Genomic DNA, 12565 nt, shown 5'->3' on the forward strand with positions numbered 1-12565 from the left:
CCAATTAAAAGGTATAGGGTAGCTGAATGGATACAAAAACATGACCCAACTATATGTTGTCTACAAGAGACCCACCTCAAAACAAAAGACACACACAGAATGAAAGTGAAGGGATGGAAAATTTTTTTCCATACAAATGGAAAAGAAAAAAAAGCTGGAGTAGCAATACTCATATCTGATAAAATAGACTTTAAAATGAAGGCCATCACAAGAGACAACAAAGGTCACTACATAATACTAAAGGGATCGATCCAACAAGAGTATATAACCCTAGTAAACATATATGCACCCAATAAAGGTGCACCTAAATACATTTTTTTTAAAAACTTCTAGAGGACTTTAACGGTGACATTGACAACAATACAGTCATAGTAGGGACTTTAACACCCCTCTGACTTTACTGGACAGATCTTCCAGACAAAAACTTAACAAGGCCCTACCTGGTTTGGCTCAGTGGATAGAGCGTCGGCCTGCGGACTGAAGGGTCTCGGGTTCGATTCCGGCCAAGGGCACGTGTCCAGGTTGTGGGCTCAATCCCCCCAGTGGGGGACGTGCAGGAGGCAGCCTGTCGGTGGTTCTCTCTCATCCTTAATGTTTATATCTCTCTAGCTCTCTCCCTTCCTCTCTGAAATCAATAAAAATATATTTTAAAAAAACTTAAGCTTAACAAGGAAACAGAGACTCTAAAGGACACACATTAGAGTGGATCAGATGGATTTAATAGACATTTATAGAACATTTCACCCCAAAACAGCAAAATATACATTCTTCTCAATTGCACATGGATCATTCACAAGCTAGACCACATGCTAGCACACAAACAAGTCTCTACAAGTTCAAGAAAATTGAAATCATAACAAGCATCTTCTCAGATCATAGTGGAATGAAATTAGAAATCAACTACTGTAAAAACACCCCAAAACATTCAAACACATGGAGGCTAAATAACATGTTATTAAACAATGAATGGGTTACCAACGAGATAAAGAAATAAAAAACTTCCTGGAAACAAATGAAAATGAACACACAACAACCCAAAATCTCTGTGACACAGCAAAAGCATAGTACTACAGGCATACCTCAAAAAACAAGAAAAACCAGAAATAAACTATTTAACCCTACAACTTAAAGAAATAGAAAGAGAACAATAAAAAAAGCCCAGCGTAAGTAGAAGGAAATAATAAAGATTAGAGCACAAATAAATAACATATAGACTAAAAAAAAAAATACAAAAAAATCAATAAAACCAAGAGCTGGTTCTTAGCCAGACACATCAAGAAACAAAGAGAGAGGACCCAAATAAATAAAATAAGAAATGAAAATGGAGAAGAACCATGGACACCACAGAAATACAAAGGATTGTAAGAAAATACTATGACCAACTATATGCCAACAAGCTGGACAATGTGGAGGAAATAGACAAATTCCTAGAAAAATAGAATCTCCCAAAACTGAATCAGAAAGAATCAAAAAACCTGAATAGGCCAATAACCACTGATGAAAAAGAAGCAGTAATCAAAAAACTCCCCCCAAACAAAAACCCAGATCCAGATGGCTTCACAGGGGAGTTTTACCAAACATTCAAAGAAGAACCTATACTCCTCAAACTATTTCAGAAAATCCAAGAGGAAAGAACACTTCCAAACTCTTATGAGGCCAGCATTATCCTAATTCCAAAACCAGATAAAGACACTACAAAGAAAGAGAATTACAGGCCAATATCCCTGATGAAATAGATGATAAAATCCTCAACAAAATATTAGTAAATCACATCTAGCAATATATTAAAAAGATCATACACCACGATCAAGTGGGATTTATTTCAGGGAACCAGAGAACCCAGAGACTATTTGCAATATTCGCAAATCAATAAACGTGATATCCTACCTAATAAAAGGGTAATATGCAAATAACTATCACTCCGCTACGCCCACGATTGGGCCAGCAGGAGGCTGGGGGGTGGGACTCGGGGTGGACTATCCGGCCATTGAGAGGCGCGGGGGGCGGGCCTATCCGGCCATTGAGAGGCGCCGGAGGCTTTTGGCCTGGTGCACGAGCGGACACCCAGCTCCCCTGTCATCGAAAGCTGGGAGCTGGGTGTCCGCTCCGGCTCCAGGCCAAAAGCCTCCCGGGTGCACGAGCGGACACCCAGCTCCCCTGCCATGGAAAGCGGGGAGCTGGGTGTCTCTCTGTGCATACGGAGAGACTATAAGATGCCAAGAAAGAAACCACTACTAAGGAAAGGACTCAACAACTAAAAATATGGAACTTACAGGTAAAGAAATAGGAGAAAATCTTTGCTACTTTGGAGGTAGCTAGATAGCTTAGAAGGACATAGGAAACACTAACCATAAAAAAGTAATTATTAGATTTGTTAAAATTAACATCTTCTCTTGAAAAAAGACACCATTATAAAAATAAAAAGGTAAGTCATAGGGAGAAATTATTCACAATACGTATGTCTGAAACAGACTTTTATGGAGAATATCTATGAAGCAGTCTTACAATTCAATGGTAAGAATACAGACAACACAATGTTCAAAATGTGCAAAAGATTTGGACACATCACAAAAATAAGATCTATACCATCATGTGATGATTAATATCATTAGTCATAAGGGAAATGTGGATTAAGCCTCAGTGATTTTCTACAAAACACACTAGAAAGGCTAAAATTAAAAAGACTGACAATAACAAGTATTGGCAAGTATGAGGAGCCACTACAACTCTCATGTAGGTGGGAGTATAAACTGTTGCACCCACTTTGGAAAGTGTATTGACAGTTTCTTAGAAAGGTAAACATTCCCTTACCATAGACCCAGCAATGTTACCTCTTGGTATTTAAAATAAATCAATAAATCATAACATTTGTTCACACAAGGATTTGTACACAGATGCCCATTGTAATCCTATATAATAAAGAGCTAATATGCCAATTAGACCAGATGGCAGAACAACCTTCCAGAACGATCAGTGGGCGGGGCTGTGAGGTAGCCGGGGCCACAAGGCAGCCGGGGCTTTGAGGGCTGAGTTCCTTGCACAAATTTTGTGCATCGGGCCTCTAGTATCACATAAACAAGTTGAAAGACAAAAGTCAAATGATCATATCAATAGACGCAGAAAAAGCATTCTACAAGATCCAACACCCATTTTTGATTAAAAAAAAAAAACAACTCTCAGCAAAGTTGTAATAGAGGGAGCATATCTCAACATGATAAAGGCCATATAAGACAAACCTACAGCCAATATCATACTCAATGGGCAAAAACTAAAACCATTTTCCCTAAGAATAGGAACAAGACAGGAAGGCCCATTTTCACCACTCCTGTTCAATATAGTACAGAAGTGCTAGCCAGTGAAAAGATAAGAAGAAGAAATAAAAGGCATCCAAATTGGAAAAGAAGACGTAAAACTGTCATTATTCGCAGATGACATAATATTGTACATAGAAAACCCCAAATATTCCATCAAAAAACTACTAGAGTTAATAAATAAATTTGGCAATGTAGCAGGATACAAAATTAACACCCAGAAATCTATGGCTTTTTATACACCAATAATGAACTCACAGAAAGAGAAACTAAACAAACAATCGCCTTTACCATGGCAACAAAAAAATTAAGATACCTAGGAATAAACTTAACTAAGGAGGTAAAAGACCTGTACTCAGAAAACTACAGGACACTGAAAAATGAGATAGAGGAAGACATAAACAAATGGAAGAATATACCGTGTTCATGGACTGGTAGAATCAACATCATTAAAATGTCCATACTACCCAAAGCAATCTATAGATTCAATGCAATCCCCATTAAAATACCAACGGCATATTTCCCAGACCTAGAACAAACTCTCCAAAAATTCATCTGTAATAAAAAAAGACCCCGAATAGGTGAAGCAATCCTGAGAAAGGAGAACAAAGTTGGAGGGATCACAATACCAGATACAAAGCTATATTACAAAGCCACTGTTCTCAAAACTGCCTGGTACTGGCACAAGAACAGACATATAGACCAATGGAACAGAACAGAGCACCCAGAAATCGACACAAACCATTATACTCAATTAATATTTGACAAAGGAGGCAAGAGCATACCATGGAGTCAAGATAGTCTGTTCAATAAATGGTGTTGGGAAAATTGGACAGATACATGCAAAAAAAGTGCAACTAGACCACTGACTTACACGATACACAAAAATAAACTCAAAATGGCTAGAGGACTTAAAACTTAAGACGAGAAACCATAAAATTCTTAGAAGACTCCATAGACAGCAAAATAGCAGACATATGTCGTAGCAATATCTTCACCAATACAGCTACTAGGGCAATGGAAACTAAAGAGAAAATAAAGAAATGGGACATCAAAATAAAAAGCTTCTGCATAGCAAAAGAAACCATCAGCAAAGCAACAAGAAAGTCCACTGCATAAGAGAATATATTTGCCAATGTTATCACCGATAAGGGTTTAATCTCCAAAATTTACAGGAAACCCATACAACTTAACAAAAGGAAGATAAATAATCTAATTTAAAAAAATGGGCAAAGGATCTAAATAGATACCTTTCGAAAGAGGACATATAGAAGGCCAAGAGACTTATGAAAACATGCTCAAAGTCACTAATCATCTGAGAGATGCAAATCAAAACAATGAGGTACCATCTCACACCTGTCAGAATGGCTATCATCAACAAATTAACAAATGACAAGTGCTGGTGAGGATGCAGAGAAAAAGGAACCCTCTCGCACTGCTGATGGAAATGCAGACTGGTGCAGCCATTGTGGAAAACAGTATGGAGTTTCCTCAAAAAATTAAAAATGGAACTCCCACTTAACCCAATAATCCCACTTCTAGGAATATATACAAAGAAATCAGAAACACCAATCAGAAAGTACATATGCACCCCTATGTTCATAGCAGCACAATTTACAATAGCTAAGATTTGGAAACAGCCTAAGTGCCCATCAGCAGATGAGTGGATTAAAAAACAGTGGTACATCTACACAATGGAATACTATGCTGCTGTAAAAAAGAAGGAATTCTTACCATTTGCAACAGCATGGATGGACCTGGAGAGCATCATTCTAAGTGAACTAGGCCAGTCGGAGAAAAATAAATATCACATGATCTTACTCATTTGTGGAATATAACGAACAACATAAACTGATGAACAAAAATAGAGCCAGAGGGTAAAATAATAATATTTTAGAATATAATAGAAGTAATCCTGTTACTTGTCGATTTTTAATACTTCTTACATCTTTTGTGATATCATACTATGTTAGTACAGTTTTGGTAATATTAGTGTACTTAAAATCCTTTTTTCTTGAAATATTAATGTTTATTGCATGTAATATTATTATGTTTAAGATAGTTTTTCTTGAATAATTGGTGTTTACTGCAGGTAACATTATTATATTTAAAATCTTTTTTCTTGAGATTGTTTGTTGCATGTATTATATTTTTGTTTTTCTTAAAAATATTAATGTTTATTGCATGTAACATTATACTTAAAATCATTTTTCTTGAATTAAAAAAGTTCCCATTTGAAAAAAATAAATTTACCAAAAAAAAAGGAAGTAAAGACACTGATCTAAAATTATGTGAAATTCCGTTTGATTTAAAAACGTAATCAAGGACAATGTAAAAAGAGGTAGTTCAGACTCCTTTGCTCTTTAATACTAATTATCCATTTAAAATCTGGACTATGTGACCATATTAGGATTAAATGACATAACTGCCTGTCTTTGTAATGTGTAGCAAAAGCAAAAAGGAGCAAAACTTTTAAGAGTATCATTCTATAAACGGTGTGGTGTTGCTTACTTTGTTTTTTTGGGAGGAAGCGGGCGTGGTGGGTAGCCTCTGAATCTTCACCAAAACTGTCAGTTATGGATACACCTCTAGAATACTTACTTTGCAAAGATGTTTTAAATTTCAGAACTTATTAAGTTCACAAAAGAAATTGATAATGAATTATAGAAATCAAATTTTGAAATGAACAATATAACTTAAGCATGTTTTTAAGTGTTCCTGTCTTCTTTATTAAAATGTTTCAAACTGTTGAGCGCATAAAGAAATGTCCTCATTTTTTCGAATACCTATCCCCAACAATACTAGGTAGAACTTACTTTTTTTCAGAGTGGTGGCTCCTTTAATATCTACATAATAAAAGAGAAACATGCAAATTGACCATCACTCCGCGATACCCAAAAGCCAATCAGGAGTGAGTATGCAAATTAACCCAACAAAGATGGCAGCGGCCACGGAGCTGGAACAAGCAGGAGGCTTGCGTTGCCCCGGCGACAGAGGAAGCCAAGCTTCCCGCCCGCCCTGGCCTCTGCTCAAGGAGGGGCTGGGGGCCTGGGTTGACCTAGGCTTCCATCCCGCCCTGGCCACCACTGAAGGAGGGGCTGGGAGCCTGGGTTGCTGGGGGGTGTGGCCAGCCTGAAAACAGCCCTCAGCTCATTACCCAGGTTGGCCAAGCCCCCATGGAGTAAGAGTCCCCGCTGGGGGCGCTTGGCCAGCCTGCAAACAGCCATCAGCCCCTCACCCAGGCTGGCCAGGCACCCCAGCAGGGACCCCCACCCTGAAGGGAATGTGGCTAGCCTGAAAACAGCCCTCAGCCCCTCACCCAGGCTGGCCATGCCCCCATGGGGTGAGGGTCTCTACTGGGGGGCTTGGCCAGCCAGCCTGGAAACAGCCATCAGCCCCTCACCCAGGCTTGCCAGGCACCCCAGTGGGGACCCCCACCCTGAGGGGGGTGTGGCCAGCCTAAAAATGGCCCTCAGCCCCTCACCCAGGCTGGCCACGCCCCCCGAGCAGGGACCCTCACCCCATGGGAGTGTGGCCGGCCTGCAAACCACCATAGGCCCCTCTCTCAGGCCACCCCACGCCCCAAGGGAACCCCCACCCTGATCCGGGACACCCTTCAGGGCAAACCAGCCAGCCCCCACCCATGCACCAGGCCTCTGTCTATACCAGTGATGGGCAACCTTTTGAGCTTGGTGTGTCAAACTTCGCCAAAACACTGAGCATAACTCGGGTAGTGTGTCACTTTGAGGAAAAAACATCATTTTGCAAATGTTTCATCCTCAGGAGCAGCAAATGTTTCATCCTCGGCATGCGGCTGCCTCAGCAGCCGTGTGTCATCAGAAATGGCTACGCGTGTCAGTGCTGACATGCGTGTCATAGGTTCGCCATCACTGGTCTATATTGATAAAAGGGTAATATGCTAATTAGACTGGGAGACCTTTCAGGAGACCTTCCGGACGTTCTTCTGGACAAAGCCATGGTGGCGGGGCTGAGGTAGAGGTGGTTAGAGGCCAAGAGGGGAGGGCAGTTGTGGGTGATTAGGCCGGTGGTGGAGGGGGGCTGTTGGGGGTGATCAGGTCGGCGGGGGGTGGGCTGTTGGGGGTGAGCAGACCAGCAGGGAGGTAGTTGGGGGCGAGCAGGCCAGTGGGGAGGACAGGTGGGGGCGAGCAGGTTGGCAGGCAGAGTGGTTAGGGGCAATCAGGCAGGCAGGTGAGCGGTTAGAAGCCAGCAGTCCTGGATTGCAAGAGGGATGTTCTACTGCCGGTTTAGGCCCAATCCCTATAAACTGGCAGTATGACATCCTTCGAGGGGTCCCAGATTGGAGAGGGTGCAGGCCGGGCCAAGGGACACACCCCCCTCCCTGTGCACGAATTTCGTGCACCAGGCCACTAGTCTTACATAGTAGGGGCCCAGTGCACGAATTCGTGCACCTGAAAAGGAACTGTGGGCTGCGAGGCTGCAGTGGGCACATGGGTGGATCTTGGCCCATCCTCCACGCCCCCGCCCAGCCTCTCCTGCTGTGGCCCCGGTCCCGTCTGCTGGCAGCCCCACTCCTGCCTCCACTGGTCCCATGCACTGATGGCGCCGGCCCTGCTCGCACCCACTGATGGTGTGGAGTGATTTGGGACGGTGCTGTCAGTGGGTGCGAGCAGTGGCTGCTGCCCCAATCACCCATCAGGAGCAGGGTGAGCTGGAGAAGCCCTCAGGGGCAATCGGGCCAGCAGCCACCGCTTGCACCCACTGATGGCGCCGAGCGATCAGGGCCGGCGCTGGCAGGTGTGAGCTCTGGGAGGGTGGGGGCGTGGATTGTGGTGTGTGGAAGCAAATAATTTTCAGTAACCACCAGAGGCTTGCCCTGATTACAGCGGTTGGTGAACCGCCTTGGTCTGGTGCCCTCACTCACCTGCTCCATCATCCTGCTGCGGCCAACACCCGCCATGTTCCATGCTCTGCCACCTGCTGCCAACACCTGCCATGGTCTGCGTGCGCCCCCTGGTCAGCAAATGTCATACTGACAAGTTGTTTTGCTGTTTGATCTATTTGCATATTAGCCTTTTATTATATAGGATATTTTAATTTTTCAGCTACTATATTAGAACAGTAACAATCTAAGGTTAAAGAGTCAGTCATGTTAACTTGAAAGCTTCAATCTTGAACTCAATTCAAAAGTCTTCTTCCCTTTTCCTCCCATCCATCCACCACCAGTATAGGTAAAGCTCTAGTGACCTGGAGGCAGTAGCAGGAAATCTTGCTCTTAGACACTTGCTTCTCCTTCCTCTTCTAGGGTTAGGGCCCTTGGATTGTGGCAGAGAGAAGGGATAGAGAAAAAGAAAAATTATTCCTTACTTTAAAAAGGGCAAAGCGGGTGGGGGGAGGTATAAGAGGGTAAAGGGGGAAATAGTGATGGGAGGAGATTTGACTTGTGGTAGTAAACATACAAAATAATATACAGATGATGTCTCTCAGAATTGTAAACAATTTTATTAACCAATGTCACCTCAACAAATTTTAAAAAAAGAGAGAATGGCAAATGTTTCCTTCCTTGACTGGGTGATGATGCAGTCTTCATTGACTGGATATTGATAACCTCTATGTGCCAGTGTCCAGAAGCTGGATCTCCAGTGAGGCCTCTTTGAAGAAGCCTGCAGGGCTTTACCACTACCTTGTTTGCTATTTTGGTGGTTATCTAGCTCCAGCTTACTACAGCTCTTTCATACCTCTTGCTACAGCGGTTCCTTCTTGATGGTGCCCTCATGCTGACAAAGGTGGCTCAAGCCCACCTACTTTCCCTGGTATTCACAACACCCATGGGAAACTCCATTATTTTTGGCACATTAAATGGTGGCTACTTCCCTGCTATCCTGGCCTCTCTCTATCATGGTTCAAATTTTCTTTCCCATACTCAGCTCCAGAAGATCAGTAAGTCCTGCGGCTGAGCGAATAGCCAAAAGAGGAAAAACATTTATCTCTATTTTTAAAATAAATCCAGTCTTTAGAAGTGATCCTCTTCAAAACTCTAGCCTCCACCCCAACTACATGTTGGGAACAGCTTGTCCACAAACACTATTTTCTCCACCAGTCCTCCTTTTCTTAAGAGTGGATAGAAGTGGTAGTGGTGGTGGTTATAGGCTAGTTGTGACACTACTCAATTAATAAATGCAGTTATTTCAAGTTATTTTAATTTATAATGTGGAGCATTTGGAGCATTTCATGTTCATCTTTAGGGCATAATCACAATTAGAGGGCTATATGATTACTCCCATTCAATATGTTATAAATCTGGCTACAAGAAATATTCAGCTAAAAAAATAGTCTTGTTATGATATTAAATGCGAGTCCTTACATAAGGTTTTGGTAAACCTTACTCTTACATGAATAAGATAAATGTTTCTTATTTGGTCCTATTCAAAACATCGGTGATATCCAATTCACATAGCAAGTCAATTCCCCCTAACAAAGTTGATGAAAGAAAATCCTCAATCTCTGTTTATAGGAAGCCCAAATTCAGTTTTTTAAGTACAGTCTTTTCTTAAATGTAGTAGTTCATGGTTTTGTGAGGTATTAGCTGAAATCTTCAATAAAAATGAATTATGGCACTTAGGGACACAAATATTGGCATATTAAAAATCCCATCTATATATATAAAAGCCTAAGCAACCGGTTGACTGAACGACCTGTCGCTATGACACGCACTGACCACCAGGGGACAGATGCTCAACACTGGAGCTGCCTCCTGGTGGTCAGTGCACTCCTACAGCAATAGCGCCGCTCAGCTGACCAATGGGCGCCAGACCCAGGGTTCACAGCTGGCAAGTGCCACTGTGGGCAGCGCAAGCCACTCCTGATCAGGACTGACTGGGTGCCTGCCCAAGGCAGCCACAGCGGGGCCAGGATGAACGGGAGCGGCAGGTGGTGTTGGACTGCCTGTTTCAGCCAGATCCCCGCAGGCCACGCTGAGGGACCCCTCCAGTGCATGAATCCGTGCACCGGGCCTCTGGTCTATAATGAAACATTTACTTGGTTTAACTCATCATTTCCTATGCTTAATTTATAACAAAATCCTTTTATCACAGAACTAGAGGCTCGGTGCACAAAATTCATTTACGGGGGGCAGGTGTCCCTCAGCCTGGCCTGCACCCTCTCCAATCTGGGACCTCTAACCTCCTCTGACTGCCTGCCTGATCGCCCCCAACTGCCCTCCCCTGCCGACTTGATCCCCCCTAAATGCCCTCCCCTGCTGGCCTGATCCCCCCCAAATGCCCTCCCCTGCCGACCTGATCCCCCTAACTGCCTCTGCCTCAGCCCCGCCACTGTGGCTTTGTCCAGAAGGATGTCTGGTCTAATTAGCATATTACCCTTTTATTAGTATACTTACCAATATCTCATAGGAACAGTCCAAGCAAGTTTGGATCCTCCCACCCTTTCTCCTTTTTGACAATTTTGTTTCAATAAGGAACCACACAGACTCATGCAAGTTCTTCAACTTTAAAAAGTATAATAAATATGTTTGTGGTTGTTTCATTCAAAATAGAAGCTTTTTCCTCCTCTGCTATTATAGTAAGAGTGTTTTTTTGTTTGTTTGTTTGTTTGTTTGTTTGTTTTATAAGATTCCCTGACTTTTAGCAGGAAAAACTAGCTTTTGGGATGACGCTACCAGAAAAGGTTTTCCCTACTTTTCAGAAACCTGATGTCTTATGATTTGTTTTTGTGCTATACTATCAACTCTCTTCAGTTGCAGCTGCTGGGTTTGTAAGTAGTCAACTGGCTGTTTCTCTGAGTTTTATTATCCAACTATTCTATGCCCACTCTTGTGGGTTCTGCTTATGAAGAGTTATTCCTATTGTAGGCTGCTTCATTAAAAGAGAAAAAGGTGTGGAGACCACCTTCACCTGTCAGAGGTATAGCAGATATAGCAATTTTTTTTATATATAAATCTTTATTGTTCAGATTATTACAGGTGTTCCTCTTTCCCCACCCCCCCATAGCTCCCCTCCACCTGATTCCCCACCCAACCCCATACCCTTACCCCCCCGCCACTGTCTTCATCCATAGGTGTAAGATTTTTGTCCAATCTCTTCCTGCACCCCTCAGACCCCCTTCCCCCTGAGAATTGTCTGTCGCCTCCCTTTCTATGTCCCTGATTCTATTATATTCACCAGTCCATTCTGTTCTTCAAATTTTTTTATTCACTTGATTTTTAGATTCACTTGTTGGTAGGTATGTATTTGTTGTTCATAATTTTTACTTTTACCTTTTTTTTTCTTCTTCCTCTTCTTAAAGAATACCCTTCAGCATTTCATGTAATCCTGGTTTGGTGGTGATGAACTCCTTTAGCTTTTTCTTGTCTGTGAAGCTCTCGTCTGACCTTCAATTCTGAATGATAGCTTTGCTGGGTAGAGTAGTCTTGGTTGTAGGTTGTTGTTGTTCATCACTTTGAATATTTCTTGCCACTCCCGTCTGGCCTGCATAGTTTCTGTTGAGAAATCAGCTGACAGTCGTATGGGTGCTCCCTTGTAGGTAACTAACTGTTTTTCTCTTGTTGCTTTCAAGATTCTCTCTTTGTCTTTTGCCTTGGCATTTTAATTATGATGTGTCTTGGTGTGGTCCTCTTTGGATTCCTCTTGTTTGGGGTTCTGTGCACTTCCTGGACTTGTAAGTCTATTTCTTTCACCAGGTGGGGGAAGTTTTGTCATTATTTCTTCAAATAGGTTTTCAGTATCTTGCTCTCTCTCTTCTTCTGGCACCCCAAAAATTCGGATGTTGGTACGTTTAAAGCCGTCCCAGAGGCTCCTTACGCTATCCTCACACTTTTGGATTCTTCTTACTTTCCGCCTCTCTGGTTGGGTGTTTTTTGCTTCCTCATGTTCCAGATCTTTGGTTTGACTCTTGGGGTACGGTGATCTACAGTTGAGTTTCTGTATATTCTTTATTTCAGACAGTGTATGCATAATTTCTAACTGGTCCTTTTCCATTTTTTTGGTATTCTCATTAAGGTCCTTGAAGGTCTCTTCAAGTTTATCAGCGGTTTTTAGAAGATTCTTGAGTAACCTTATAAATGTGGTTCTGAACACTGTGTCGTCCATTAGTTTACTTTCCTCCATCTCTTCTATTCGTGACCTGCTTTGGTGTCTCCACATTTTGGCTGCCTCCCTGTGTTGATGGAGTGGCTTTGTGTGGTCAGTGAACTATAGGGGCCGGTAGCTCAGCTTCCCCAATCTCCCTAAGTGGTCGCTCTTGGTACCCCCCTTTGTGGG

General features: G+C 42.5%; 1 protein-coding gene across 12 annotated transcripts in view; it reads right to left on the reverse strand.

Moving 5' to 3' along the window:
* LOC307101361 (uncharacterized protein) overlaps positions 1–12565 on the reverse strand; it is a 156169-nt gene that overhangs the window by 122612 nt on the left and 20992 nt on the right. For 2 of the 12 annotated variants that reach the window (XR_013813672.1, XM_079774220.1), the window contains exon 1: positions 8215–8377. The exons of the other annotated variants lie outside the window; for them this stretch is intronic. Coding sequence is in view for 1 of the 2 variants with exons in the window: in XM_079774220.1 (XP_079630346.1) it covers positions 8215–8287 (73 nt within the window). In the remaining variant the exon portion in view is untranslated. Of the gene's footprint in view, positions 1–8214; positions 8378–12565 lie in introns of those variants that run through there. 12 annotated transcript variants of the gene reach the window in all.

The sequence above is a fragment of the Cnephaeus nilssonii genome (genome assembly GCF_951640355.1).
Source record: "Cnephaeus nilssonii genome assembly, chromosome: 6".
In the NCBI taxonomy this organism is placed as follows: Eukaryota; Metazoa; Chordata; class Mammalia; order Chiroptera; family Vespertilionidae; genus Cnephaeus; species Cnephaeus nilssonii.